General features: G+C 47.5%; 8 protein-coding genes across 8 annotated transcripts; 3 read left to right on the top strand and 5 right to left on the bottom strand.

The window, feature by feature from the left end:
* Positions 1-1,278: 1,278 nt before the first annotated feature.
* On the bottom strand, positions 1,279-3,937 carry F4813DRAFT_364891 (MFS general substrate transporter). The gene is made up of 6 exons (XM_049243859.1): positions 3,300-3,937; positions 2,983-3,236; positions 2,628-2,805; positions 2,051-2,582; positions 1,828-1,940; positions 1,279-1,724 (listed from the first exon to the last, which is right to left on the bottom strand). Exons 1-6 carry the CDS (start codon positions 3,632-3,634, stop codon positions 1,508-1,510), a joined length of 1,629 nt encoding a protein of 542 aa, XP_049098239.1. The 5' UTR covers positions 3,635-3,937; the 3' UTR covers positions 1,279-1,507.
* Positions 3,938-5,595: 1,658 nt separating this feature from the next.
* Positions 5,596-7,774, bottom strand: F4813DRAFT_140461 (uncharacterized protein). The gene is made up of 2 exons (XM_049238831.1): positions 5,763-7,774; positions 5,596-5,669 (listed from the first exon to the last, which is right to left on the bottom strand). The coding sequence occupies exon 1, from the start codon at positions 7,624-7,626 to the stop codon at positions 5,872-5,874; it is 1,755 nt and encodes a 584-aa protein (XP_049098238.1). The 5' UTR covers positions 7,627-7,774; the 3' UTR covers positions 5,596-5,669; positions 5,763-5,871.
* A 437-nt stretch (positions 7,775-8,211) lies between these two features.
* F4813DRAFT_390953 (PNK3P-domain-containing protein) lies at positions 8,212-10,151 on the top strand (the record flags this gene model as incomplete). Its single annotated transcript, XM_049247088.1, has 6 exons — positions 8,212-8,422; positions 8,490-8,671; positions 8,761-8,876; positions 8,932-9,635; positions 9,737-9,879; positions 9,984-10,151. The coding sequence occupies 6 exons, from the start codon at positions 8,212-8,214 to the stop codon at positions 10,149-10,151; spliced, it is 1,524 nt and encodes a 507-aa protein (XP_049098237.1).
* An 808-nt stretch (positions 10,152-10,959) lies between these two features.
* Positions 10,960-11,460, bottom strand: F4813DRAFT_390952 (uncharacterized protein; the record flags this gene model as incomplete). The annotated part of the gene is made up of 2 exons (XM_049247087.1): positions 10,960-11,276; positions 11,373-11,460. 2 exons carry the CDS (start codon positions 11,458-11,460, stop codon positions 10,960-10,962), a joined length of 405 nt encoding a protein of 134 aa, XP_049098236.1.
* A 1,188-nt stretch (positions 11,461-12,648) lies between these two features.
* Positions 12,649-16,046, bottom strand: F4813DRAFT_364881 (glycoside hydrolase family 55 protein). Its single transcript, XM_049243858.1, has one exon. It carries the CDS (start codon positions 15,959-15,961, stop codon positions 13,376-13,378), a length of 2,586 nt encoding a protein of 861 aa, XP_049098235.1. The 5' UTR covers positions 15,962-16,046; the 3' UTR covers positions 12,649-13,375.
* Positions 16,047-16,170: 124 nt separating this feature from the next.
* On the bottom strand, positions 16,171-18,284 carry F4813DRAFT_364879 (mitochondrial phosphate carrier protein Mir1). Its single transcript, XM_049243857.1, has 3 exons — positions 17,904-18,284; positions 17,350-17,769; positions 16,171-17,295 (listed from the first exon to the last, which is right to left on the bottom strand). The coding sequence occupies exons 1-3, from the start codon at positions 18,026-18,028 to the stop codon at positions 16,911-16,913; spliced, it is 930 nt and encodes a 309-aa protein (XP_049098234.1). The 5' UTR covers positions 18,029-18,284; the 3' UTR covers positions 16,171-16,910.
* A 910-nt stretch (positions 18,285-19,194) lies between these two features.
* On the top strand, positions 19,195-20,006 carry F4813DRAFT_390949 (uncharacterized protein; the record flags this gene model as incomplete). Its single annotated transcript, XM_049247086.1, has 3 exons — positions 19,195-19,622; positions 19,691-19,860; positions 19,921-20,006. 3 exons carry the CDS (start codon positions 19,195-19,197, stop codon positions 20,004-20,006), a joined length of 684 nt encoding a protein of 227 aa, XP_049098233.1.
* Positions 20,007-21,946: 1,940 nt separating this feature from the next.
* Positions 21,947-23,975, top strand: F4813DRAFT_364873 (MFS general substrate transporter). The gene is made up of 5 exons (XM_049243856.1): positions 21,947-22,263; positions 22,354-22,441; positions 22,499-22,590; positions 22,667-22,792; positions 22,846-23,975. The coding sequence occupies exons 1-5, from the start codon at positions 22,119-22,121 to the stop codon at positions 23,805-23,807; spliced, it is 1,413 nt and encodes a 470-aa protein (XP_049098232.1). The 5' UTR covers positions 21,947-22,118; the 3' UTR covers positions 23,808-23,975.
* The last annotated feature ends 35 nt before the right edge of the window (positions 23,976-24,010 follow it).

The raw sequence follows: 24,010 nt of genomic DNA, 5'->3' as shown, positions 1-24,010 counted from the left end.
CTCATTTTCCATTTTTCTTCTATCTTATGTCTTGCAGCATAGAGAGATACCATTTGCTCGTTTATTTGGATACCACTTAGAGGACGACCGCGATGATAGCACTAGCCTGCTCTAACGACATTCGCATGCATCGCAAGGGCGTTGGCGTATCGAATTCGAAAATTCTTATTTATTTTTAAAAACCGCCCCCCTTGGGCCATAATCTTGGTGAGGCTGCCTCGGCCCGAGACCGAAAGCAGCCCCCCCTGCATATACTTCACTCTCCGGACCATTTCTTTGGCGTGTCTAGTCCCTGATATTGCACAATATCGGCGACCTACGTTATGCATCTGCACATACGTGGCTGGGATCGACAGAATATGCCGACTCTCGGGACATTACATAGACTTGCTCATTTTCTTCCTTCTTTTTTGTACACCTTATTCCTCACGTATACAGAATTCATACCCAACGTCTCGAGGGCGGATACTGTACCGGTTACATATGGGAAACAAAAGTTTTTGAAATCGCGCAGCATTGGAATTTTGGAGAACGGGATGTAGTAACTTGGATATCTTTCCGGATATCTTTCTAATTGGTAACCCCTAGTGTTTACCCGCATATCATTGCATCGGTGCTTGGGAGTGTAGGAGGGGGAAGTAGAAGAGAGAAAAAATCAACAGAAGAGGATCGCCTACTGCAATAGCTCTGTGTATTACTGTACCTGCTGTACATCGTCTTGTCTAACTTTTGGGGATCGAAGAAAAGGAGGAGAACGACGATGCCACAGAGCACAAGTTTATCTGGCATGTGGATGAGGGGGCAATATTAGCTTGCTGGGTCGATCATCATCGATAACCGCAGCCCTCCGGCTTTCAAGGGTCAATTTCGACTCCGGTTAGCGGGTCTTTTGTTGTCCTTGGGGGCGACGAGGAGACGATGTGTGAAGGATAAGAATCGTGTATATGAATAACCTTACCATGTAATTAGATCGAGATAACGTCTAATTTGGATAAGGAAACCCCGTGGATAGCATCAGTGTTTTCTTAGTATATTATCGTGCATGTTTTGGGGTTACGGTTGGTGGATGATACAGTATATATGATACGGTATGTTCGGTTTACTAGATCTTCTACCCACAGATTCCTCGTGCTTTGTGGCTTCTGCAAAGAGTAGAGGGGGAGAGGGGGGCAGCTCGAGTTTGACAGCATATATCGGATGGCTCAATGTTAAAACGTCCACGGTGGGGTAGTATTCGAGGCGTCAAGAAGGATTCACTGCCTCCATACGTGCCACTCCAATTGCAAATAATATAATCCAGCCATCAGAAAGTCTATTGAAAGATCGGCAACGTAAAGTATGACCATGGATCACTCGAGAATACGCCACACATCAATGCCCAACCTCGTATATATATATATATATACCTAGTATATATACTTGCTCTAGTTCCCCGATTCCGCAGCAAAGGACCTGCATGCTGGATAGACTAAGGTATGCAATCCTTAACGGGGTAGCCCGGTTAGTTTTAGAGCATATACCTGAAGCCAACTGGAGTAGTTGTAGTTGGGCTACCGGGCTGCGCCTGGAGCTCGTCCGACTCGGAAGCCTCGCGGATAGCCAGTTTCCTGTTTTGTCTCTGCAACACAAGCCTCGCGATAATAGCTAAGACGGCAACAAGAAGCGCGTCGGCTGCTGTGGCGCTTCCACCGGCAAGGTATCGAGGCCCGTCGACAGATGGATACCTTTGGATTAAACACAGTCTGCGGTCAGCACTCTTGTACATTGCTAAGAGCCTAAGCTCCATCACGAGGTTATGTGCAGAACTCGGTGCGGCCAATTACGTACATGTAGGTGCCATATATATTGGCCGAATTTCCGATCATGTTGGCGAAGGAAATGCAGGCGCTGCGCTTGACCAGAGGGCGTGGGAAACTGTTAGCTACCCAGGCGAGAAGGATCTATAGTTTGGACATTCTCCAAATTAGCCATGCCCACGACTTTTGGTAGAACAGAATATATACGTAGGTGCGTATCACCGTCTTTGCTGAAGGGAATAGGGGGGAATCACCTGATAAGCAGGAACCGCACCCATTGGCAAGAGGAATAAGGCGAAGAAACGAGCTGCATTATTGAGCGTGGCTACTACAATAATGTTGCCCGCGACAGAAATCAGTACCAAGCATATAATGTGAATGCTGCGGTCTGCGAAGCGCCCGGATGTATAAGTCACGACCAAGGAAACCAGGAAGCATACTACCCAGACGGGTACGGTTAGGAGCAGGGTTTCGATGTTGCCGTATCCTAAAGTCTGCAGTATGGTTGGGAAGAAATACTGAAACGTCTGCGAAAGGAGCGACGCATGCTGCAGCAATGTGAATAGGTATAGGCGCGGGTCGCGCAGTGCCAGCATTACCCCTTCTTTGATGGACGAGGCGTCGGCCACATCCACCTCTCCCGCGTCCTTGATAAGCCTCCACTGCGCGTACGCGCGTTCTTCTGGAGACAGCCATTTCGTCGTAGCTGGGTAGTTTGGCAAGATGAAGGCCGAACAAATGGCAGAAAAGACTGTTATGCTACCTTCGATTATGAAAAGCCATCGCCTTTTTCAGTTAGCCAGTTTGCCTATATGGTGGGTAGATGCTTACCATCCAGCAATGCCATGGGCGCCGTTCAAATTGCCCAGAGCCCCAGCACCTAAGAGACCGCCAAACGCGTTCGCCACCGAGTGCCCGCAGTAGAACCATGCGATCCTAAGGGCCAGCTCGGGCCGAGTGTACCAGCTTGACATTAGGAAGATTGCACCTGGGAAGAATGGCGCTTCCGCTGTAGATACATTAGCGCTTTGGCTCAAGAGCAGGCCACTTTAGAACGCCCGTGCTTCTATCATGCAGAGAGTCCACCATAAACTGCACCCTGATGTATGAGAGAAGGCAAGGAATAGCAAAGCAGCTTAAGCAATGTAGGGAGACTATCTTTATTGCTCGACAATATGATACGTACCAAAGCCAAGGAAAAATCGACAGATGACTAGAGAAGCAAACGTGCGAGTTGCCGCCTGAGCCGCAGATATAGCTCCCCAGATTGTCATAACTACCCCCAGATAAACCGAGGGCGACACTCGAGTTATCAGAAGATTCGATGGAAGCTGCATGAGGATGTACCCGACGAACAGGATGCTCGTCGCTAGGTTGAAGTCTGTGCCCGTCATGCCAAGATCATATTCTAACGTCCCGAGACGAGCTTGTGAAAGGTTGCTGCTCCCCTTTAGTCAGATAGGTTCCAAAGAATATTCAGCGCGAAGCTTTCTCACGACTCACCTTCGATCAAGGAAGTTGAGCATGTACATCAACATTAGCATCGGAAGCAGACGAAGGTCTACTTTCTTAGTGAGCCTCTTTGTTATCTCGCGATGCCAATCCGAGCTCGCCGCAGAAAACTGTCTAAACAAGACGGCCTGCTCTTCATCGACACCGCAGCTCCCTGGCGCATCCGTAATTATTTCCCCCTGGTGTTGAACCTCCTCGTTGAGCTTTTCTATAACGCTCATGTTTCCTAATTTTCTATGGGTGGTTACTGGTCCCTTCAAGTCTCCTACTAGCTGCGTCTGGTGAGTGGAACAGTCTCGATTTAAACCTCGTAAGGACTTGCACATTAGTCAGTCTCCAAAACCACCTACCTAATCTTTCTAACTCGGCATTGAAAAAACTTGGGTTACCGTTCCTTGGCAATGCAATTTAACGCCCGTATGCCGGCCGGATCGAGCCGTGATGGGACTCTACGGGACTATTAGGATGTGGGGAGAGCGGGGGAGTCTGAGATCAGATGTAACTATATTAGTGTTATAGAGAATATGCCAGGATTCTAGATGAGACATCTGGAACAAAGGACACGTTCAGTATGCATAGATACAGACTCTCGTAGATAGATTAGAGTTCCTCGCGGAACAGTGAAGTCGTTTCCCTACTGGTTAGTTCCACCTCGTGACAGAATCATACGCTATTTGATTCGATGGATGGATAGACTATCTTTCTATAATACTCCATATGGCTTGAGAAAACCCTCGTATTGAAGTTAAGAGAATGAAACAACACTAATGCGAGATTAAGACCTTGTAACCCCAAGGTAGGTGGGCACCAGTCAGAGAGGCCAGATAGATATCGTGATCAGATTTATAAACTATAGTCAGGATTATCGGGTAGTAAGCAGACTGCTACGGAGTAGAGCCCCAGAAATATAATGAAAGATTTTCTCATATTTCCATGCGTCTGGTCAGGCTTACCTCGAGGGTCGAAATATCCTCTATCCTACCTACGCTCCTAGATCTAGGTAGCTTTGCGAGATTCAGTTTATAATAGAGGCTATGTTAGGAAGGCGAGGTTACGCGTTCACTGGGAAGAAGAAGTATCTTAATCACACATAGATTCTTGTAGTCGGCAAACTACTAAGGTGACCAATGATGAGCCCGACGCATAAAGCTTAGGATGGAACAACCTTATCAATATTGTTTCCGTTTGGTGTAAGCTAGGGGTATCTAGCCTTACAGTTCTATAGTCTTTATGTTCTTTCTTAGTGAGTTGATTTCCACTTTATACTTGCAGGAGGGGTTTTTGGAGAACCGAAGCCAATGTTGTGACGTTGTGTTAAGTCTTTGATGCTAGTCTATCTTACTACAGTTTCTAGATATGCCATGCTCTCCGTATGTTTACCAACGTCATAATCTGGGCCGTAGCGTTTTTATTACAAACTTAACCTGAGCATCATCTTGACGAGCCTATTCAAAGCCCTGGTAAGGTATTTACGATGTTCGGATTGTTTATAACTATGTTGCTAGACACTTACAATATAAGAGGTTCTATTAGTTGGAACCCGTAGTCTTAATACAGATATGGTTAAAGTACTCGATTAATCGGTAGAAATTTCTTGATATTTAATAGACAAATAAGTCATCTCACCTAACCGGAAGACATTGCAAGCCTTGTTAGCTGCGGCATTAGCTCTACATAAATTTATAATGCGAGTTATATGCGACTCATAACCTTAGTGGTGCTGGACAGTTTGGCTATTTAGGAATAACTAGGAGGTACCTAACCTGGCATCTTTAATACTTCTATATCGGTGCGTCTTTGGATAATGCGAACCAAGTTGTCCTAGGTAGACCTAGGTATGACTTCACCAATGCAAGTTACTAACGAACTCAATATTTTGACTCATACTCTCTTCTAAGGACCATAACAACCGATATGTACGTCGGGGTACTGTATTGCTAGGATTATATTGACCTTCAACTTTGGTCGTCAGACCTTCGATACTCCTTTCGGCTTCATTCGCGTCTTGTTCGGGGACGGTCCTCGCTAGATATAAGCCCATTGGGCAGCAAACATGCTGGAAGTTCATTAACATCTCATACATCTAAGGTTGCATATTTTAGATGAAGACTGACTTATACATTTGGATGAAATTGCGCGTAAATCAATCCTCGTTTATTAGACTATTATCGTATATCTCAGTTGTTTAGGCCGAATATGATGTTTGAGATCTAACGATAAAAGTTGCCAAATATGCTAAGTCTATTGCCCCAAATACAATAAAGATGGAAGAGTAATAAAGATACTACAACTCGATCGTAGTTGCTTCTTAGAAGGCATAGGGTTAAAATATAATGGTCTCTTTCTTCACGGGTCGTAACTCTGCTTTGATTAGATTCTTGTGACTATCTAGCAATGGAGAAGATTGTGAAAATACAGAGATATATGCAAAGCTCATTGTTAGTAATAACTTACCTTCAAATCCCATACCCACCATCCAAGTTGGTTTCCCTTGAGTCCCTCTCCCATGACGAAGAATAGGAGGCAGACCTATCACGATCTTCTGTACAGCCCATGAGCAACACTAAAATTCGAACTCGGGATAAGTTATGTCACCATAGAGGCAGAAGCCTTCTACTAGCTGACGGTCGTGCATTCCAGAGGTACTATCTCCTAATTCGCTCCCGGTACCGCTTGTAAAGTTACCTGTTATTAGTCGAGCCGTGTGAGAATTCGAATAGAGTAAGCGGCCTTGCATATGTATGGGGAACTCATTTGACGGCGACCGCACATAGTAAAATATATCCGGGACGACGTCGATGATCTCTACGACAAGTGTCTGAGCCCTAGAAACAAGATCGGCGCGGCTGAGAGGCCATATATATCTATCTGCTAGATCTCCCACATAGTCCACACCCTTCTCAGCAGCTACGATGCCCATTTTTCGACCCCTGGCGGGTAGCAGTAGTGCAATAATCTGGAGAAACTGTAGACTAAGCCCGTCCTTGATGCTACCGAAAGAACGCAACGGAGGTGGGGAGTAACGGGCCAAATGTCCCTGGTCATCAAATATTATTTCTAGAGATCGTAGATGTCGTATCGCCTCTATGGGTATGACACTGAGGAATTCGCATCCAGGATATCGTTTAGGGGGCAGCGTGGTATTACCTACGAGGGAGGACGGGCGACTGTAATAACAAAAGGTGCGGACGACAAAGTGATTATGAGCAAAGAAAACAGCTTCGGCAGCCTCTCGAAAAGCCCGGCTGACGAGAAAGAAAGCAGTAGGGGGAGCCCAACACCGACAGAGAGGCGAATATGCGGCGTGGCGGCGGGAGCAGAAGCACCCCGTGTAGGTCTGGTCGCCTGCCGTGCTACGCCTCTCGCAGTCATAAAATTGGCAGGCGTAGTGGAAACATCGCCAGCAGTGCGATTCGGGCCCATATCTTACCCTACTATCGCCGTGAGGACACGCCAGGCAGCTCTTGCCGGCATCCTTGCTTGATACGCAAGCTCGGTGGTCATTTGGGTGACAATACGGCGGTCCGTACTTACGAGAGTCGCACTCTCTAAAGGTATGATATCCTGCTCCCGGATTCCATCGAATCTTATTGAAGGGCGTTACAAGATCTGTATACTCTAGGATCCTGATGCGTATCTCGGGTGGCAGACGTAGAAACTGAAATGTGGACGGCGGTGCTAGGCCAACAGCACGTTCAGCGGCACTCCAGGCTAGTTGGCGAAGTTGACGGTGAGGTTTACACCCAAGCCGAATATGGCATCGCCTCAGGATAGGCAGTTGACGAAGAGGTGCTAAGACGAGATTTGCGGCATTCGCCCGTCTAGGCTCGCAGTCGCAAATGAGTGCTAATTCCAACTGCCGGGGTTTGATATGAGGGGCAATATGGTCGATAGCGGCCTTCCACTGAGATATAAGAGGGTCGGAATCCCTCAGCCCTTCACTATCATATCCCCAATACCTCTGTCCGCAATGCTTGGTACCAGCAACATTAAGGTGGATCTTGAGGGAAGTAAGATGTGAGAGAGAAGATGTGTTAAGCCTTATAAGAGGACCCAAGCTGTGGGTGACTATGGTATTGGCCGAGTATAGATACGACGATACCTCAACATGAATAACTCGACAGACGAGCAAGAGGTTGAGGACATCGTCAAGGTCCTGGTGGGTTCCGCTATAAGGACTACGGCTGGATCGGGGGATGTCAAGATATAGAAAAGTGTTTGTAGGTAAACCTACGTGGCGATAGATTAGGTGCCGAATTGGGTTGGGGAGGTTGATGAACTTGCATGTTTCGTTGGTCGAGAACGACAGCGACAACATGACGCTGGAGAAGAAATATTAAATATTCGAGGCTGGCAATATTGAGACGTCGTGATAATAGTAATAGTTGATATGGGGGAGGGGTAAGGAAAGAGCGCGATAGGGTGTAGTATAGTGTATTTCCAATATACATGTAGGTATGCTTTATACACTGCATCATGCCGTAGGTACCTAATATCTAATATGTAGGGTAGGTACCTAACAGTAGGTACATAGGTATACCCTGTTATAACTTGCAGGTGCATGTGTTTATCTATTTCGGTAAACTTGAAGACAGAAGTATATCGTACTAAAAAGTATTAGTAACTACCTAAGGTACCTAGGTACCTATCAGCTTTGAAGTTTGTACCTACATACTAAATGCTTTACCTACATGTAGGTAAGTGGCAGCACCTCTTCCTTTTCAAAATATTCACTTATATACGGACATTGGGTTTTCGATCAAGGACCTTTTTAATCTTTTCGGGCCGTGCTTCGTACTTAACTTTATGTATGATGTGGCTTAAGTGCAGGTATTATGGTAACCGCTTAATAGGTACCTCGGTACTTACACGTACATCATGTACATACGTGTACCATGTCGACATGGGCACCTACAACTTCCCCAAGCTCGCGCTTGTTCACACACTTACACGCTCAAACATCTTCTACTTCATACCCAAGACAACAACCTCACCAAGCCACCAAATACTCTACAGAATGGCATCATCTTTTCCCAATACTAGCAAGCGGAAAGGGCTAGAAAAGTCCGTATCTCCTCCACCTGCAAAGCGCAAAACCCAAAGTAACATATCAAGTTCGTGTGTGGCCTATGAACTTCCTCGACTAATCGCATTCTTTGCTAATTGTAATGCTACCACTAGAAAATGTCCTGGCTAATTTCTTCACCCCGACGTCCCAGAAACCAAAGGACCGGACGACCTGGACCGAACGCGCTCCCGATGGTAGCGATTCGTCGCCTACTTTGCTTGTTGGTCGTTACGAGCCCGAAAAGATGGAAGAGTCCGATCGGAGGAAGAGGAGAAAGATAGCCGCGTTCGATATGGTACAGACCAATTCTCTCCCTTCTTAACTTCTCTCGCCCCCCTGGTTTCGACGGATAGCGATCGTGCTCAAGGTTAACGGTTAAACCAGGATTCGACCCTGATCACCACGGTATCAGGCAAGAAATTTACAGACGATCCTAGCGATTGGAAGTGGTGGGACTCCAGCGTGCCGTCCCGGTTACAAGAACTATACGCAGAAGAAGAGTACGCGACTGCAGTTGTAATATCTCTCTAGACTTATCACGCTTACACGTCTTAGCTATCGAGTGGTGATTCTTAGCAACCAAGGCGGGCTAACGCTGCACCCGGATCCAAAGTCTAAGGCACCGAAGGCTGGTAGTAAAGTCAAAGTCGATAAATTCAAGCAGAAGTGTAGCGCAGTGCTTGCCGAACTCGATTTGCCCACCACCATATACGCTGCTACCGGCTACGACGGCTTTCGCAAGCCACGCGCTGGCATGTGGTCAGAACTTTGCCGGGATTACGGTCTACGTGAGGACGAGATTGACCTTGCGGGTAGCATTTTTGTGGGCGACGCAGGTGGCCGGACGGCGCAGCTGAAATCTGGTAGGACGGGTGTGGCCGCTACGAAGGATTTTAGCTGCTCGGATCGTAACTTCGCGCATAATGTTGGCATCACCTATGTGACGCCCGAAGAGTTCTTCCTTGGTGAACCACCACGGGAATTCGCGAGAGATTTTAACTTAGCATCTTTTCCATATTTCGAGGCGGAGGCGGATAGTAGCAATAGTGGTGGGAGTAGTGAGGTCCTGTTCGAGAAGACTAATAAACAGGATATCGTATTGTTCTGCGGACCGCCTGGCGCCGGCAAAAGTACGTTTTACTGGCGAAATTTGAAGCCGCTAGGTTATGAACGTGTGAATCAGGATACGCTGAAGACTCGGGCCAAGTGCTTCAAGGCCGCCGGAGAGTCCCTTGGCGAAGGGAACTCAATAGTTATTGGTAGGCGACTTTGTCCCTTGTGCATATCATACCAATCCTCCCCCCGTCTATTTTCTACTACAAGCAACCTAGGAATATTATGCTAAGAGGAATGCCTAAAGACAACACAAACGCCGATACGGACGGTAGAAAAGAATGGATCGAATTCGCGCGCAAGAATAACGTGCCCATTCGCTGCGTCTGGTTCAACGTACCCAAAGCGCTGTGCGAGCATAACGACGTTGTCCGGGCTCTCAACAAGCCGGTATGTACACTTGAAATATAAAAAATACTCAATCTTCACCTCCTACCCGTGGGAATATTACATGGTATACGGAGAAACTGTTGCTAAATAAACTACAACTGCAGATGAACCCAGAAGCCCGCACAGCGCTTCCCGGCCTCGCATTCAATGCATACTTCTCTCGCTTCAAGGAACCAAAAGCCAAAGAAGGGTTTCGAGACGTAGTTGAGATTGGTTTCAAGTTCCGCGGCACCAAAGAGGAATATGCAATTTGGGGGCGTTACTGGCGATGAGATTAGAATACCTTTGCCTAGATTCAAACATTTAGTAGTAAAATGGGTCTTGGCAAACACGAATAGCACGGGTAATACTGAAGACTATTAAAGCTCAGAGATGCCCTTATGATAGGTACATTCTATACTTGGGTTTCCACAGGCTCCATCGTATGTAATGCGGAAATCTACATAACGATTCAAGCACGGTCTTCGATACCATTGTCCCATTTTTCACAGACAAGTGATCTACATTCCAACCCACTGCTGGGGTTATATAATTTACAACCATCCTATTGTATTTTATCTCTTAGCAACATCGTACACATCATGGCAAAGGAAAATAAGGCAACTTTCTCCTTCACACGACCACGAGGTATCCATATTTCTCGCGAACTGTCGTCTCGGCTATCATCTCCTCATTCCCATGCTTCTATACCCCATACGATGAACCCCGAAGCGCCAAATTCATGCTAAAACCCTTTATGGCGACCGCACAAAAACATAAATCTTTTGACGCACCTCCAATGCTGGGAATTAATTTCAGTTGAACCACCCCGCCCTTGCGTAAGCCATGGATATGTAACATAGAATATAGGACCCCTCATAGGTGCAGTTGATTCACCTGAACAGTTCGTCCCATTAGACGGTCATGGCTCGATGCTTTCTATGTCGTTCATCATTGAATGCCATTAAATTATAAACCATCAGAAGCGCCAAGCAACACAACTTGCCTGCCATTCTTCTCTGTCGAATTCACAACGTCGTATGTTTGTCATACTCGCACGGGCACGGCTGCGCTTTATACCCGCCAAGATAGAGCGGGACCTCAACCGAACAAAGCAGCGCCGCCTGTTTCGACGGCCTCAATCTCGGCTGCTGTGAGGGGAACGCGGCGGAAGCGCTCGGGAAGCTGGTTGCGGTCGAAGTAGATGCCCTTTGGAGGTTCGACGGGGCCTAGGTGGGCGGCCGGCTGGGCGCCAATGCCACCGGCAGCACCAATGGTTTTACGTAGAGGACCATGCTGCTGAGCGTGGTCACGGTACGAGGAGAAAGACGTGTGAGAGTTGCCGCCGCTGCCGAAGCCAGACGGGAGGGCACCACTGGGGGAAGCCGGGTGCGGTTGCGGGGTGTGGTCTACATTTTCTACGAGAGTGAATTAGTGTCAGCAAGAAAGTGAACCATTACGTTGAGGAAGAGGGCATTAAACCCAGGCTCTTCTTAATATTTCAAAGGACATACCAGGGACGGATCGCTTGCCAATGAAGCGAATCAAGGGAGTGCGCTCGGCGTGTGCTGCCGCTTGGCGTAGAACTCGTGTGGCATACATTGCGATTGGGAATGAGAATATAGGACGTTTGTTTTCTAGGGTGGGCGGACTCGAATGAGGGAAATATGACAAGAATTTCTTTGCCTCGGCTTTATGAATTAGTAGCGACAGAGGTTGTTTAATCTTAGCGAAATTCGGACTTTCTGTTGGGGGAAAACACGAAGGTTGAAGAAGCCGAGTAGAGCAACAAGATGAGATTGAGGTACAACAGACTTTTAGATGATGATGACGTTAGGTGAACTTTCTTCCTTGTTGATTTTTCCCTCCTCTGTGCTTGTTATTAATAGAGTACGGAGGAGTTGGCTTTGATCAGAGATTGAGCAAGAGGAGAATGCAATAAAATGTCAGTCAAATCTTGATATCTCCGAGTTCCGATTCGAACTTAAATTGTGGGATGGGATACTACCTAGTCACTCCGACTAAGTACCTAAAGCCTAGCGTGCTGTAGTGTGCTTAGGACGAGCGGCTGTCTGACGCCGATTGTGGAAGGAACATTAGATGGGGGAAACCGGGGATGGTTAAAGCTAAAGTGCCTGGACGATTACATATGTAGTGGTTTACTGCCTGGTTTAGCACCTAGGTAAGGAGCTACTACTACCTAACAAGCCTAAGAAGGCTGGGTACCAAACCTACCTCCTAAGCAAGCTGCAAGTCGCTGTGATTGTTAGTATTATCATGCTGCTATCGTACCACTTCGGGAGCTATCGGTCTCCACCGATCTTCATATGGCTAAGTAGCTCCAGCGATTTTCGGACATTTTCTTTTCTTTTTAGTTTTTGTGCCCAAATCCAATTGCTAATGCATTTTTGAAGCGCCATTCTTTTGTATTCTAATTCCTAATCTCAAGGCGAGATCTTTCTGTGCACTAACTTACGCGTAGTAGAAGTCGTACAAACAACGTCACCTGCCTTACAAATTTACAATCCTACAAGTCTGGGATTATACATATCATAACAAGCCATCGCCGCCGCCGCAATCTATCTAGGATGGCACAGATCTCTTAGGGTTCATAACGCAGACCCCTCCATGTATATTATCGCCAAATATACATAGGTAGATAGCAAAAACTCGTGACGTAATGAGTAGTTAATTACTCGGAAGACATAGCATCGCGTTTATCGATTTAATATGTATACGTAGTTAATATTTCACGAAAGCAAAGACCAACACTAATAGACATCAACTCTCGATGCAACATTCTAATATCTATTATTGGGTACCGTATGAAGTTCAGCCTCTGGGTATAGCAGGCTGCCAGTATATACATACACACGCGTTTAGACGTGCATGAAGATGCAACATCCTAACTAACCTTACATGGGCTGCCTGAGCACGACTAGGCTAGGAACTACATATGTACAAGACCCCTCGTGGGTAACTCCGGAACCGCGGGGATATCTACCCACACTGGAGACGTATGCATTGGGGGTCCTGGGGTTTGAAGCTTGAACCAATATCATTCGTACCTTCTATTCGTCCGTCAGAGTATCGGAGATAACGTCTAAACTTCGAAATGGTCCCATCGAAAACATTCGGGCTTTACACGTGTCATATGATCTATGTAATACATTCCCCTCCCACTCAGACCGGATGCTAGGTGCTGGAGGATGAGGTATTGCATGTCAGGTCATACCATGCATCCTCAGATATATTCTTATAAGATATGTATTCGCCAAGCCTATTCATTGCGTACTGGCGTGCGACTGACGTGACCGAGAGCTAAGCTGACGAAATATTTGGCTGCGATTAAACCTTGAATATGTAAATCCTATCCCATAATCCTAGCTGTCAATAAGCTACCGATATAGCACAGGTTGAGCCTTACCAGCAAGTATCAGATAATTAGGTAGGATTATACCATAGAAACGAGCCTTTACGAAACTATCAGAAGATATGCTGCAGTCCCAAGTTCAGATTATGACTTGCTACCACCCGAAAACTCGTTTAGGGTTTGGCGCATCGCAGACTCTGGCTGGTTCGCATAGACACGGCCACCAACCCCGTTGACAATATGAGTAATCTCGCTACCAGACACTCCGTTTAACCACACAATGGTCATATGATGCAATTTGACGCCCTCGACCTCCGGAACTTCGATGGCGTTCTCCAGCTTTGTAGGGGAGTCCCGGAAGTACGAATAGATGCCTAGCCCCCAAGCTTCGTGGTTCGTCACACTGTCGGCGACCTTGTACGAGGCAAACCCGTTGGCCCTCCCGTCTTTACTCATCCATGACTCCTGGTTAGGGGGGTCGTAGGGGATTTCAGACTGGTAAAAGTAGAGTCGGCCATTATTTCCGTTCCAGACTGTCTGAAACTCTTTGTGATGCTCGTTAAACAGACCATATATCGTCACGTTGTCGCCGTTGACCACCACGCCGTTGCTCGTAGGGTTAACGTCCCAGGCTGCACCGTCGCCGTGATCCGCCCGCCACAGCCAAAGCTGGTCGCCGACTACATTGCAGCTGTTGATGATGATGCCGACCTCGTTCTTGGCGTGGCCGACCGTTCGTATCGTCAAGTCGTAGAGAAACGTCGGGTTTGTCCCGTGATCGGCTGAACTATTCGGCGGTCCGACTTCGACGAGAGTTGGTGAACTAATCTCGCCCGCATCAATTATAAGACCCGCGAGCGTCACACCCTCTACGTCGGCAACGGTTAGAGCTGGTTGACCGCATGTTGGAATAAGCGAGGGTAGACCCAGTCCAAGGACGATGGTGTTCGCCCGGGAAATTCGCAAGGCGTGGTCAAGTTTGTAGATTCCCGGTGCGAAGATGACGTGTTTCCCAGAATCTAACGCCGAATTGACACTTGCCGCACTGGATGTGGAGGGCTGAGCAATGTAGAATCGGTCAATAGGGATAGACAGGCCAGCCGTTGAAGACCCATCCGTCCAGCTAGGCCCTTTTGTGTTGGTCTGTAATGCGGGCACAAAAACTTCATATTGACCCTGAGCTGTGATGTAAAGGAAAGGCTTCTCCCTCACGATAGGAGTCCGATCCACGGTAGTATATGGGGAAGCTGGGAAGTTATCTTGGCTAGGTGCACTGGAGTCACCGACAAATACCATATTCCACACGGCGTTAGCCCAGCTACCGTATTTATTATTTCGTGATAGCCATTGCTGCTGCGAGCCGGGAAGCACCTGGTAGTCAACTACTGAATCGGCCATAAACCCTCCAGAAGCCCAACCTCCCGCTCCCGTGCTCGGGTCGACCTGGAATAGCCAGAGACCGTTCGAGCTTCGCACATGTATGCGCCGCAGTGGAGCGGCTTGTGAGACTGCAATCGTCGTAGTGTTATTAGTGGCCGCCGAGGCGTTGATAGAAAAATTCTCGAATGCTCGCCAAAAGTTACACGTGGCGTTACGGTTCGGCATCCAGTAGGCCGGAACGTTGGCACCGCCTTCAATCAACACATCGTCTGGATTCCTACCGAGTCCAGCGACCTGCGTGTAGAAGCCTATATCAAATAGTATGTTGTAGACTCCCGGTTTAAAAAGAAGAGCATACCTCTCCGTCCCAAACTCGTTAGCTTCCATCTGCTTGAAGATGGCTGTTACTTTGTCCTGGATATTAGCTGCGGGCATCTTCGGATCGAATACGTAGACGTTGGGACCGAATATAGTCGCATTTGCAGTGTCAACAGAGCTGTTATCAGTGATAATAGGAACTACCCTCTTAGAAACTGAAGAAGAACCAATGTCACTCCAATACTCTTCTGTTACTAATTTGAGGTTGTCCGTAGTGAATTCTTTGACCCCCCTCTCTTCCGTACTGGTGCGAGTCGTCATCGCCGACTTCTTCCCCGTCTGGCCTATTCGAGTATCCGGGAGCTCATGATGATATAACTCCCTCTTCACAAGGCATCCCTCGACTGCCCATCTCGGTACGACTTCCTCGTAGATGACGTTCTTCTCCCGACGCATCATCTCTACTAGCTCTTCGCAAGTCCTATTGCGGATTTGGCTATCGCTAAGTAAGGTACTCGCAAGCGCATTGATGCCGCTCGTTACTGCACAATCAGAGCATCGCCAAAGCAAGTAGTTCAGAGCTTCCTCGATGCTCGGCACAGTAAAGAACCGGGCGTCGAAGTATACGGTACCAAGCAGGAGCTCAACCCCGCCTTGGAGCTGATCTCTGAGATCCGGGGTTAATGAAGCTGCAAGGTGCGCATTAAACCGCACGCTACAATAGCCAGCAACCAGAGATGCGATCTTCTGCACCGGCTGGGCAAAGAACTTATCACCTCTCGGAAACACTAGCGTGATTTCGTCAGACTGCGTGTAAGCAACAGTAGCATCGGGGAAGAAGTTCAGTAGAAAGTCAGAGCAAGTAGCAATCATGGCATCGTGAATGCGCTGGTCAAAGGGTCGCCGAAAGTATGTCTGGGCCGTGAGGCGTGAGAAGCAGTGGCCATCTATACGCAGAACGATCGGAGACGAGATAGGTAGCGTCACGTTGAATGCGGTTTCATATTGCTTCATTCGATTTGCGAGAGCCATTCTTATAGAAATATGTATTAAGAGAATATTAACCTAAGGTTGTTGGAAGAGCAGGAGAGTATATGTAGGTACCTAAGTACTAAAAGCTAAAGCAGCAGTGATGTCAGTTCTATCGGCTCGGGCCGTTTTGGTTCTACCCGATGGGCCCACCAAAGTCCGGACTGGCCGTCCGTGCACATCGGACACTCTTCTCATCTTCCACCGTATCGATGGTAAACACACGTATTTTCTCACCATCATCATTTATTCGTATAAACTAGCCTATAAAACATTATATTAATAGGAAACGTTATTTGTACTTGCAAATATTTCTGGTTTTCTAGAGCATATGGATAGATTGGTTGAAGGGCGACTCATATGCTGTTCGATGTCAAATTCAATAGATGTGGCGCCCTATCAGAATGAGCATTTCAATGCCGCTCTAATGGCAATCCTTTAACGAGCGCCAAAGAGGGTTGATTCTCAACTCATCAGCGAAAGATACAAAAAGGCTGCTCGGTGTGGAAATCTAATGGTGCTAAGCAGCGTAATTCAAAGTCGCACAACCCGAGGTCAGGGGACAATCCAACAAAGCATGTGGACGGTACTAGAGTCCAGAGGTAATGATGCAGGCTATTATCAGTCGCCGTCCCAAGACCGAATAAGCTAATAGATATTTCCAATAATATGATGAAAGCGGCAAGGAAGATGCCATGAAATAGGAGACGGGGTCCAAGACTGGTACCAGGAGATTTTTGTATCAGGCCGCGCTTCAAATTAAGACATCTTCAAGAGTAAAGAAGTCGCCTTAAACTATGGCATCTGAGTTAACACATGTTCAGAGCTGGGTGTTATAGAAACCACGTGATGAACACGTGATACATTAGTCTAGTATTTCTTCTATATTTACAATTGATGCGACTTCATCAAATCTACGTCTCTTGCCCTACTTCCTACTCTATCCTGAAATCTATTTGGAGATCTCTACACCACCTACCGCCCCCAATGCCTTTTTTATGTCGCCATAGATGGCAAACTGACCGGCAGTTAGAGTGCCAACCATGAAGAGACGAGCACCGATACCGCTGTAGGACCCGCGGAGACCAAGTTCCTTAGCAATCTTGATGAGACGGCTAGTTGTGCTCTCACCGGGGAGACCCTTGGTCTTGTTGATCTTGGACAGCATAGTGTCAGCGGGCTGGGAGACGATGGCAGCAGCAAAACCGGCGATCAGACCAGATCCCAGGTTGACGGTCGTTTGCAAACCATTAGACATCTTTTCCTTGGGATATTGTCGGTAGATAGTCTCAGCGACCTTCTCGTAAACAACGAACTTGGCCATGGTGTAAGGAACCCTATATGTTGGGTTAGTTTTGTTCAATTGGATCCCCAGGTGTATATATACTTACTGCTTGAACAGGATAGGGCCAAAGCCGGCATAGAAAGCACCGATACCCTCCTGCGAGAGCATCTTGCTAAAACCGCTCACAAGGCCGCTAGCATAAGTAGGCTCGGAAACGAGACGGATACGGGTGGCCTCGAGAGGGCAGAGGGCAATGTCGGCGAAGAATTCGGCGAAGGCGGACGAGACAAGGTAAACGCCGGTTCGGTATTGAGAGGCATTCTCAAGGCCGAGAACGTTGATCGACTGCTGCTTGAAGAATTCATATCCACCGAACTTAAAGGCGCCCTGGAGGAAATATCCAGCGAAGGTAGGGCCGAGACCGGTCAGAAGGGCACCAGCACCCTCATTTGCAACGACCTGACGGATACCGCCAATGAGACCTCGGTTGTATGTAACGGGGTCAAGCTGGATTCTGGTCTTCACGCTGTATATAATCCGTATTAGCTGAAGAAGTTTGCGCATATAATTATAGCCGGAAAGCAAGTGAAATGAGCTGTAGTTCGAGTGCCGCGGGTCCGGAGGTACGCCAACAAAGGGGGGAAAGGACCTAACACCTACACATCGACGGGGGTGAGCGAGCCGTGGGTGACGGAGCAGCAGATAGCGCCGGCAAGGGCGAATTTAGAGTAGAGAGAAAGACTGCTGTCCTGAGCAGGCGCATTAACAGCCTTTGCGGCAGCCATTGTGAATACCGGGCAGAGACAAAAATGGAAAAGAAAATTAAATTGAGAGGAGAGTTTAGAAGAAGTGACGACGAATAGTCAAGTCGTGCACGAGAGAGGCCCAATTGGTGATGCCTTAGTCGAGGATTTATGCTGCTTTGAGGCTTTTTAGAAGGAACAGGAAGAGGCCGTCGTGTGTGTTGACTCCAGAAAAAAAGAATTAACAATTTGGCCGGAAGATGGCGGAAAGAGTGGGACGGTAGGACGAAGAAAACCTATCAAAGCGGGTCGATAAGGATTACTTAGGGAATATTTCGGGTATTGATTCGCCGATAAGTCCGCCTGAGCCACAGTACATTATCCAGCAAGCCTCGCCGCTTAGCGATTTAGACCACTGAGAATGGGTAAAGGAACCACATGTTAAATCGGGTATTAGGTTAGATGCCATTTAACCGCGATGCGGCTGACATTATGTATCATAGGTACACCCTCCTTTAAGCACCCGAATAGGTGTCAATTTCTGCACATACTTATTCTAGACACTGGAATCTATCATACCGTATCGCTGCTACGATTAGAGAATGGCAGATGCTTCTTCTAATGTGTATTTGCCGCCACCCGGGATAATGGCTCAAGTTTTGAGAGCCGGATCCGACCCGAGCTTATCGCCGCCAAACACCACGGGCTGGGATCTATGCTATATCGTCCTACCTCAGGGGTTTTGGTATTGTATGCATTGCTTATGAAACTTGGGCATCGGCGGACTTCATGTAGATTATGCTAGCTCATATATTGAGGATAAATATGGTCTCTTGCAAGACCTCCGCCGTATATTGACATGCGATTCGTGTTAGTAAATTTAGGATAGGGGCTCGTATCGCCCTAAGAGTTAACCTAGAATATTTAAGGCACTGCCAAACTGAATATGAGACGGAAGGGATACATTCGGAAGTTACACGACGGAAACTGCTACTAAAGGCAACTACGTACGTTACTACTTAGGTAGGTACCTACATGACCTATTATTAACCTCCAGCGGTAAATGCCTGTAATTCGAACTTGAAGTTCTTCAACGTAGCTGGCGCATTCTCCACCATCCAATTTCCCAGTTGCACTTGATCAAGGAATCAACAACGATTCACAGACTCTACACTCGGGTTGATTCAATCGTCACCAATTCCTTCAATATGCAGTTTATAACTATTTGGTTCACCCTCACCCTCTTCGTCGCCTCTTTGACGTCTGCGGTGGCCGAGGTCCGTCAAGGCTACGCCGCCCCTGGCGAAACTCTGGTTAAGACCTCGAGCGAGTCCTTCAACCCCTACCCGAATACGACTCAAACCGGTTTACCGACCGAGTCTTTCTCTCATTTCCCGACCGAGTCTTTTGCTCCTTACCCCAGCGGATCCGCAACCTCCTCTATCTCTTCTGCCAACTCCGTTCCCGGCATCGGCAATGGCACCCCCGTCAAAGCTTTTCGCCTCCAGTGCGATAGCGACAGTTTAGAACTAGTTCAGTCCCAAACTAGACCCGGCGTCTATTATCTTCGAGGCACCTGCGGCGGCTTGTACAACGATGTTCATGCGTCACGCTGCTCATTCCTAGACCTCAGCATGTAAGCGAATTATACTACTTCCAAATGTTCATTAATCCGTACGGTACCGAGTATACTGATAACTAAAGGTGTTACACTAATGACGGGGGAAACATACGCCCTCAGAGGATGGGCCACTTCCTAGACTCATGCGATAGATGTGTCCTATATACGTCTCAAGGCACGAGTATGCTGGCCTGTACCTGTGCAAAAGGCGACCACAACGGCGGCGGAACACAAGAGACGGCAGTTCAGCTGGGTGAGTTTGGTTAGGCTTTGGTGAATAGAACCAGATACTAATGTTGGCTTCTGATTTTAGACAACCTCCTATACGTGAAAAACGGCTTTCTAAGCTGCCACGGCTACACCGACTTTGAGTGCCCGGAGGCCAACGTGCCTTTTTAAGCCTTTATTATTCGGTAGATAGCAAACATAGAGGCGAGCAAGTAGCTTATTGCCATGTGAATAGCGCGCCGGGCATCTTGAAGATGATTCTTAGTCGAGTGGTAATCGCCTAGTTATATAAAGAATAAACTTGATCGATAAGTTTCGTAAAAGTAGTTCCCCAAGGGACACTCCGTAGCAGCGAAATGATAAAAGTGGCAATTCGCCGAAACAAATATCAGCAATGGATTTACCTATTATGGTCTGGTGTGGAGATATTATCTAGGGGGGGAATAGTTCTCTAGACGCGGCTAGCGATTCAATTCGAGAATGAAAATCTCATCGCTAGATTATGGAGTCGAATGCTTGAAGAAAAACACATTGCTGCCAAAAGTTTGGAATTATTCGACAGAATAGTGATTTTCTGAAATATATTTCTTCTACCATAGAAGATACCTAGGTAGGTAAACTTAAAGACTCGCCCAATAATATACTTTATTAACCACCCAAGTAGCAAACGTATTTGCAAACGGCCTTATTAACATTTCTGTCACGATATAAAATCTCATTCGACTATGGATTTATTATCCTTTTTCTTTTAACGCTTGTACGATGCGTTATTAACAGGTAGGCATTACGAGGTGGAACTAGAAGGCATGGGAACAACTTTACTATCCTAACACTAGGAGTAGCTCCTCCAGGATGCCGTCAAAAATATACCCCATACTGTGATGGCTACATGTAGTATGGGGTATCTTTTAACGCTATTCTGCTCCTCTATGTTGAGGATCCACGCTTACTAAAGTATACTAACGCCTTTTAAACTTGATAATGAGGTGAACTAGCGGACCAAAAAGGTATGTAGATAACATTAGTTGGTCAGTAGGTACCTACATGTAATTTTCTTCTCGTGTGTTTGATGTAGATATTACGTACACGTACTTTTAATCGCGACAAACTTTGACGGATATTCCCGTGTTGTACCTGGTTCATCGTTTGACTACGTCCCAAGCTAAGCTTCTCCAATTCACATTTTACGATCAGCAGAGCGATTATGAGGAGGCTAGAGAGGGGTTGCGAAGCATGTCGGGGAAGCCGGCGTCATTGATGTAGTTTGACGCTCAGATACTAGTTGTAGGTTAGTGGGTTAGTGGAACTCCCGGCGGTATTATCATTTGGTATTGCCTTCGACTCTTCTCGTTCTACTGCTTGTGGATGACCGAAGAGGTGGAGTTATATCCATACCTAGGTTTTCATGACACTAAATTGTCCGATACATGCAACTATTATCTGATTGTCCACGATAGGAAGTGTCTCCTTAGCTAAGGGCATAGTTAGATCGCACAAATGGGGACGCGCTGTCGTAATTGCCATTAGCCTTACTTTTGGGGTCAGGTTCTTGGAAACATGGAAGAAGACTTCCAGGGATATAAAGTCAAGACGGGGGTTGCACGGCATAAGACACGGCAGGGATGCTAACCAATAAGGTCCCATGATCTACAAAAAGGATCAACTAACCCAAAGCCTTCGCTGCTATGACGAACCAAGTTTTTTTTAAATCATATTTATTCCTAGCCAGCCTGGTCCCAAGTACCGCTTCCCCCATCGCACTATACTACGAAGAGAATTCGGGCCTCGGGCTAATTGCGGCCTCTCCACACTCCACAACTCCACAGAACTCCAAAGGGGGTTCGGGTCTTTCTCCACACCTAGACCCCCGGATTCCTTAGCCTCTAAGGGTTAGTTTAAATGGAGAATTAGCAACGGCGGTGGTTGCTAGGGTGGAATGAGAAGTATTTAGTAAGGGTAAGATATCACTCAGGTATTAGGTATCAGGTATCAAAGTAGCAAGGTAGTACCGCCGTTCAACCGTGACCGCCTATGTATGTACATAGGTAGGCTGGCGTGGGAAAGACGCTGGGACCCTAGGTAGAGAGCTGACATTTTATATTAATAAATAGTAGGGTGCTGCCCTTCGTCAAGACAACTCCCGAGTTCTCGGCTCAAGACACTATCCACCATTTACCGTAGGGACACAATTTCTACCGTGACACCCGTGACCACTTATAGTCTTGCCAAGATTGCTTCCTTGGGCTTTTTTATAGTAGTCATACCGGTTCGCGACTTGGCAAGATGGGCTTCAAGGAGTTCATCAAGCGGCGTTCTCTTCGAGCTAAAGACGACAGTCGCACGAAGGCGGCCGAACTGACTCTTCGAGAGTCGCTCTATCCGATCTGTCTCGTAACGGTTCTTTTCTTCCTCTGGGGATTTAGTTACGGTATGTAACCATGACCTTGCGTGACAATCGGTGCTGGGTTATACGCATATACGATGGCGCATGGCATCCTGGCTAACTTATTGTAACTAGGCCTTCTCGATACGCTGAACAAGCATTTCCAAAACACACTTGGTGTTACTAAATCGCGTTCGTCCGGTCTACAAGCCGCATACTTCGGGTACGCCTACCTCGCATGGGTTACACGTGCGGAATCATTGCTAATTGTCTACTGCAGCGCCTATCCTCTCGCCTCTCTCGGTCATGCCAACTGGATCTTGCGCCACTACGGTTATCGGGCCACGTTCATATGGGGTCTATGTCTATACGGTACGTGACACCTTCGTATATACATATGCATATATATTAGTATGAACTCGTCTCGACTGACTAGACGTATTATTAGGTATCGGTGCGTTGATCGCCTTCCCATGTATCCAGGCGAAGTCTTTCGCTGGGTTCTGCATGGCCATCTTCGTTATTGGCAATGGTCTTGGCTCCCTCGAGACTGCTGCGAACCCGTACATCACCGGTAGGTTCTATAGCTCTATAAGGGATGGTGATTATACTTACACGTATGAAAAGTCTGCGGCCCGCCTCGATATGCTGAGATACGCATCAATATATCTCAGGCCTTCAACGGTATTGGCACTGTAGTAGCTCCCGTGTTGGGCTCGTACGTCTTCTTCAAATTCGACGACGTGACGGCGCTGCGAAACGTGCAGTGGGTGTACATTGCGATTGCCATCTTCGTATTCGTGCTTGCTTTTGCCTTCTATCTCTCCGACATTCCTGAGATTACCGACGCCGACATGGCATACCAAGCCAACGAGACCCATGCCAACGCTGATGATAAGCCTTTTTGGAAGCAGTACCGACTCTTCCATGCCGCCTTCGCTCAGTTCTGTTACACCGGCGCTCAGATCGCCATCGCCAGCTACTTCATCAACTACGTACGCGATACCCAGCCCCTTGCCGATGATTCCACTGCTTCACGCCTACTTGCCGGCGCCCAAGGTGGCTTTGCTGGGGGTCGCTTCTTCGGCGCGATCTTGATGCGATATGTCCGCCCTCGCTGGGTATTCCTAACTTTCCTGACTTTGTGTGTTGTGTTCATCGCACCGTCTATCACCGAGCGTGGTTGGACGGGTATGTCGATGCTGTACGTGACGCTATTCTTCGAATCCATCTGTTTCCCAACAATCGTCGCATTGGGTATGCGCGGATTGGGCCGTCACACGAAGCGCGGCTCCGGCTGGCTTGTAGCAGGAGTGATGGGTGGCGCGTGTGTGCCTCCGTTGACGGGACTCGCAGCCGATGCGCGCCAGACCGCGTTTGCTATGGTCGTCCCCCTATGCTTCTTCGTCGCAGCCCTATCCTATGCTGTCGCCGTTAACTTCATCCCCGCGTATAGGGATCCCGCGGATGCATTTTCGACGACTGAGGTTGGGCTAACGCGCCAGCACACTGGTGTCGATGAAGAGAGCGGTAACGAGACTGGCGCAATCGCCGACGAGAAGGTTGCCCACACTGAGATTGAGACGTAGACACCGTCTAATCAGAATTTGGAGGTTGGCGTGTGGTAAGGAAAGGAAAGTTAGAATGTGAGCTTGTGATGAGCTCTACTTCGCTGTTACAAGAGGCTATACCTAGGTAGTATTTTTTTTTTTTGGCACGGCACAAGCTCGTTCTTTAATAAATAAATCTTAACAACTTGTGGAAGGTATTGACGCATTCGATTTACCTCTCT

This window comes from Daldinia decipiens, assembly GCF_022478715.1.
Source record: "Daldinia decipiens strain CBS 113046 unplaced genomic scaffold F4813scaffold_24, whole genome shotgun sequence".
Classification (NCBI taxonomy): Eukaryota; Fungi; Ascomycota; class Sordariomycetes; order Xylariales; family Hypoxylaceae; genus Daldinia; species Daldinia decipiens.
This window is presented reverse-complemented; position numbering and strand designations above follow the sequence as displayed.

Excerpts from the sequence above, each read along its gene's own strand:
- F4813DRAFT_364891 (XM_049243859.1), bottom strand. The coding sequence starts at position 3,634 with ATGTGCAAGTCCTTACGAGGTTTAAATCGAGACTGTTCCACTCACCAG. Across the intron at positions 3,237-3,299 it reads CTCAACTTCCTTGATCGAAG|CAACCTTTCACAAGCTCGTC; the intron begins GTGAGTCGTGAG and ends AAAGGGGAGCAG. Across the intron at positions 1,725-1,827 it reads AATATATATGGCACCTACAT|GTATCCATCTGTCGACGGGC; the intron begins GTACGTAATTGG and ends TTTAATCCAAAG.
- F4813DRAFT_364879 (XM_049243857.1), bottom strand. The coding sequence starts at position 18,028 with ATGGCTGCCGCAAAGGCTGTTAATGCGCCTGCTCAGGACAGCAGTCTT. Across the intron at positions 17,770-17,903 it reads TCGCTCACCCCCGTCGATGT|CGTGAAGACCAGAATCCAGC; the intron begins GTAGGTGTTAGG and ends GATTATATACAG. Across the intron at positions 17,296-17,349 it reads GGCCCTATCCTGTTCAAGCA|GGTTCCTTACACCATGGCCA; the intron begins GTAAGTATATAT and ends CCCAACATATAG.
- F4813DRAFT_140461 (XM_049238831.1), bottom strand. The coding sequence starts at position 7,626 with ATGTTGTCGCTGTCGTTCTCGACCAACGAAACATGCAAGTTCATCAAC.
- F4813DRAFT_364873 (XM_049243856.1), top strand. The coding sequence starts at position 22,119 with ATGGGCTTCAAGGAGTTCATCAAGCGGCGTTCTCTTCGAGCTAAAGAC. Across the intron at positions 22,442-22,498 it reads CTACAAGCCGCATACTTCGG|CGCCTATCCTCTCGCCTCTC; the intron begins GTACGCCTACCT and ends TGTCTACTGCAG. Across the intron at positions 22,793-22,845 it reads TGCGAACCCGTACATCACCG|TCTGCGGCCCGCCTCGATAT; the intron begins GTAGGTTCTATA and ends ACGTATGAAAAG.
- F4813DRAFT_364881 (XM_049243858.1), bottom strand. The coding sequence starts at position 15,961 with ATGGCTCTCGCAAATCGAATGAAGCAATATGAAACCGCATTCAACGTG.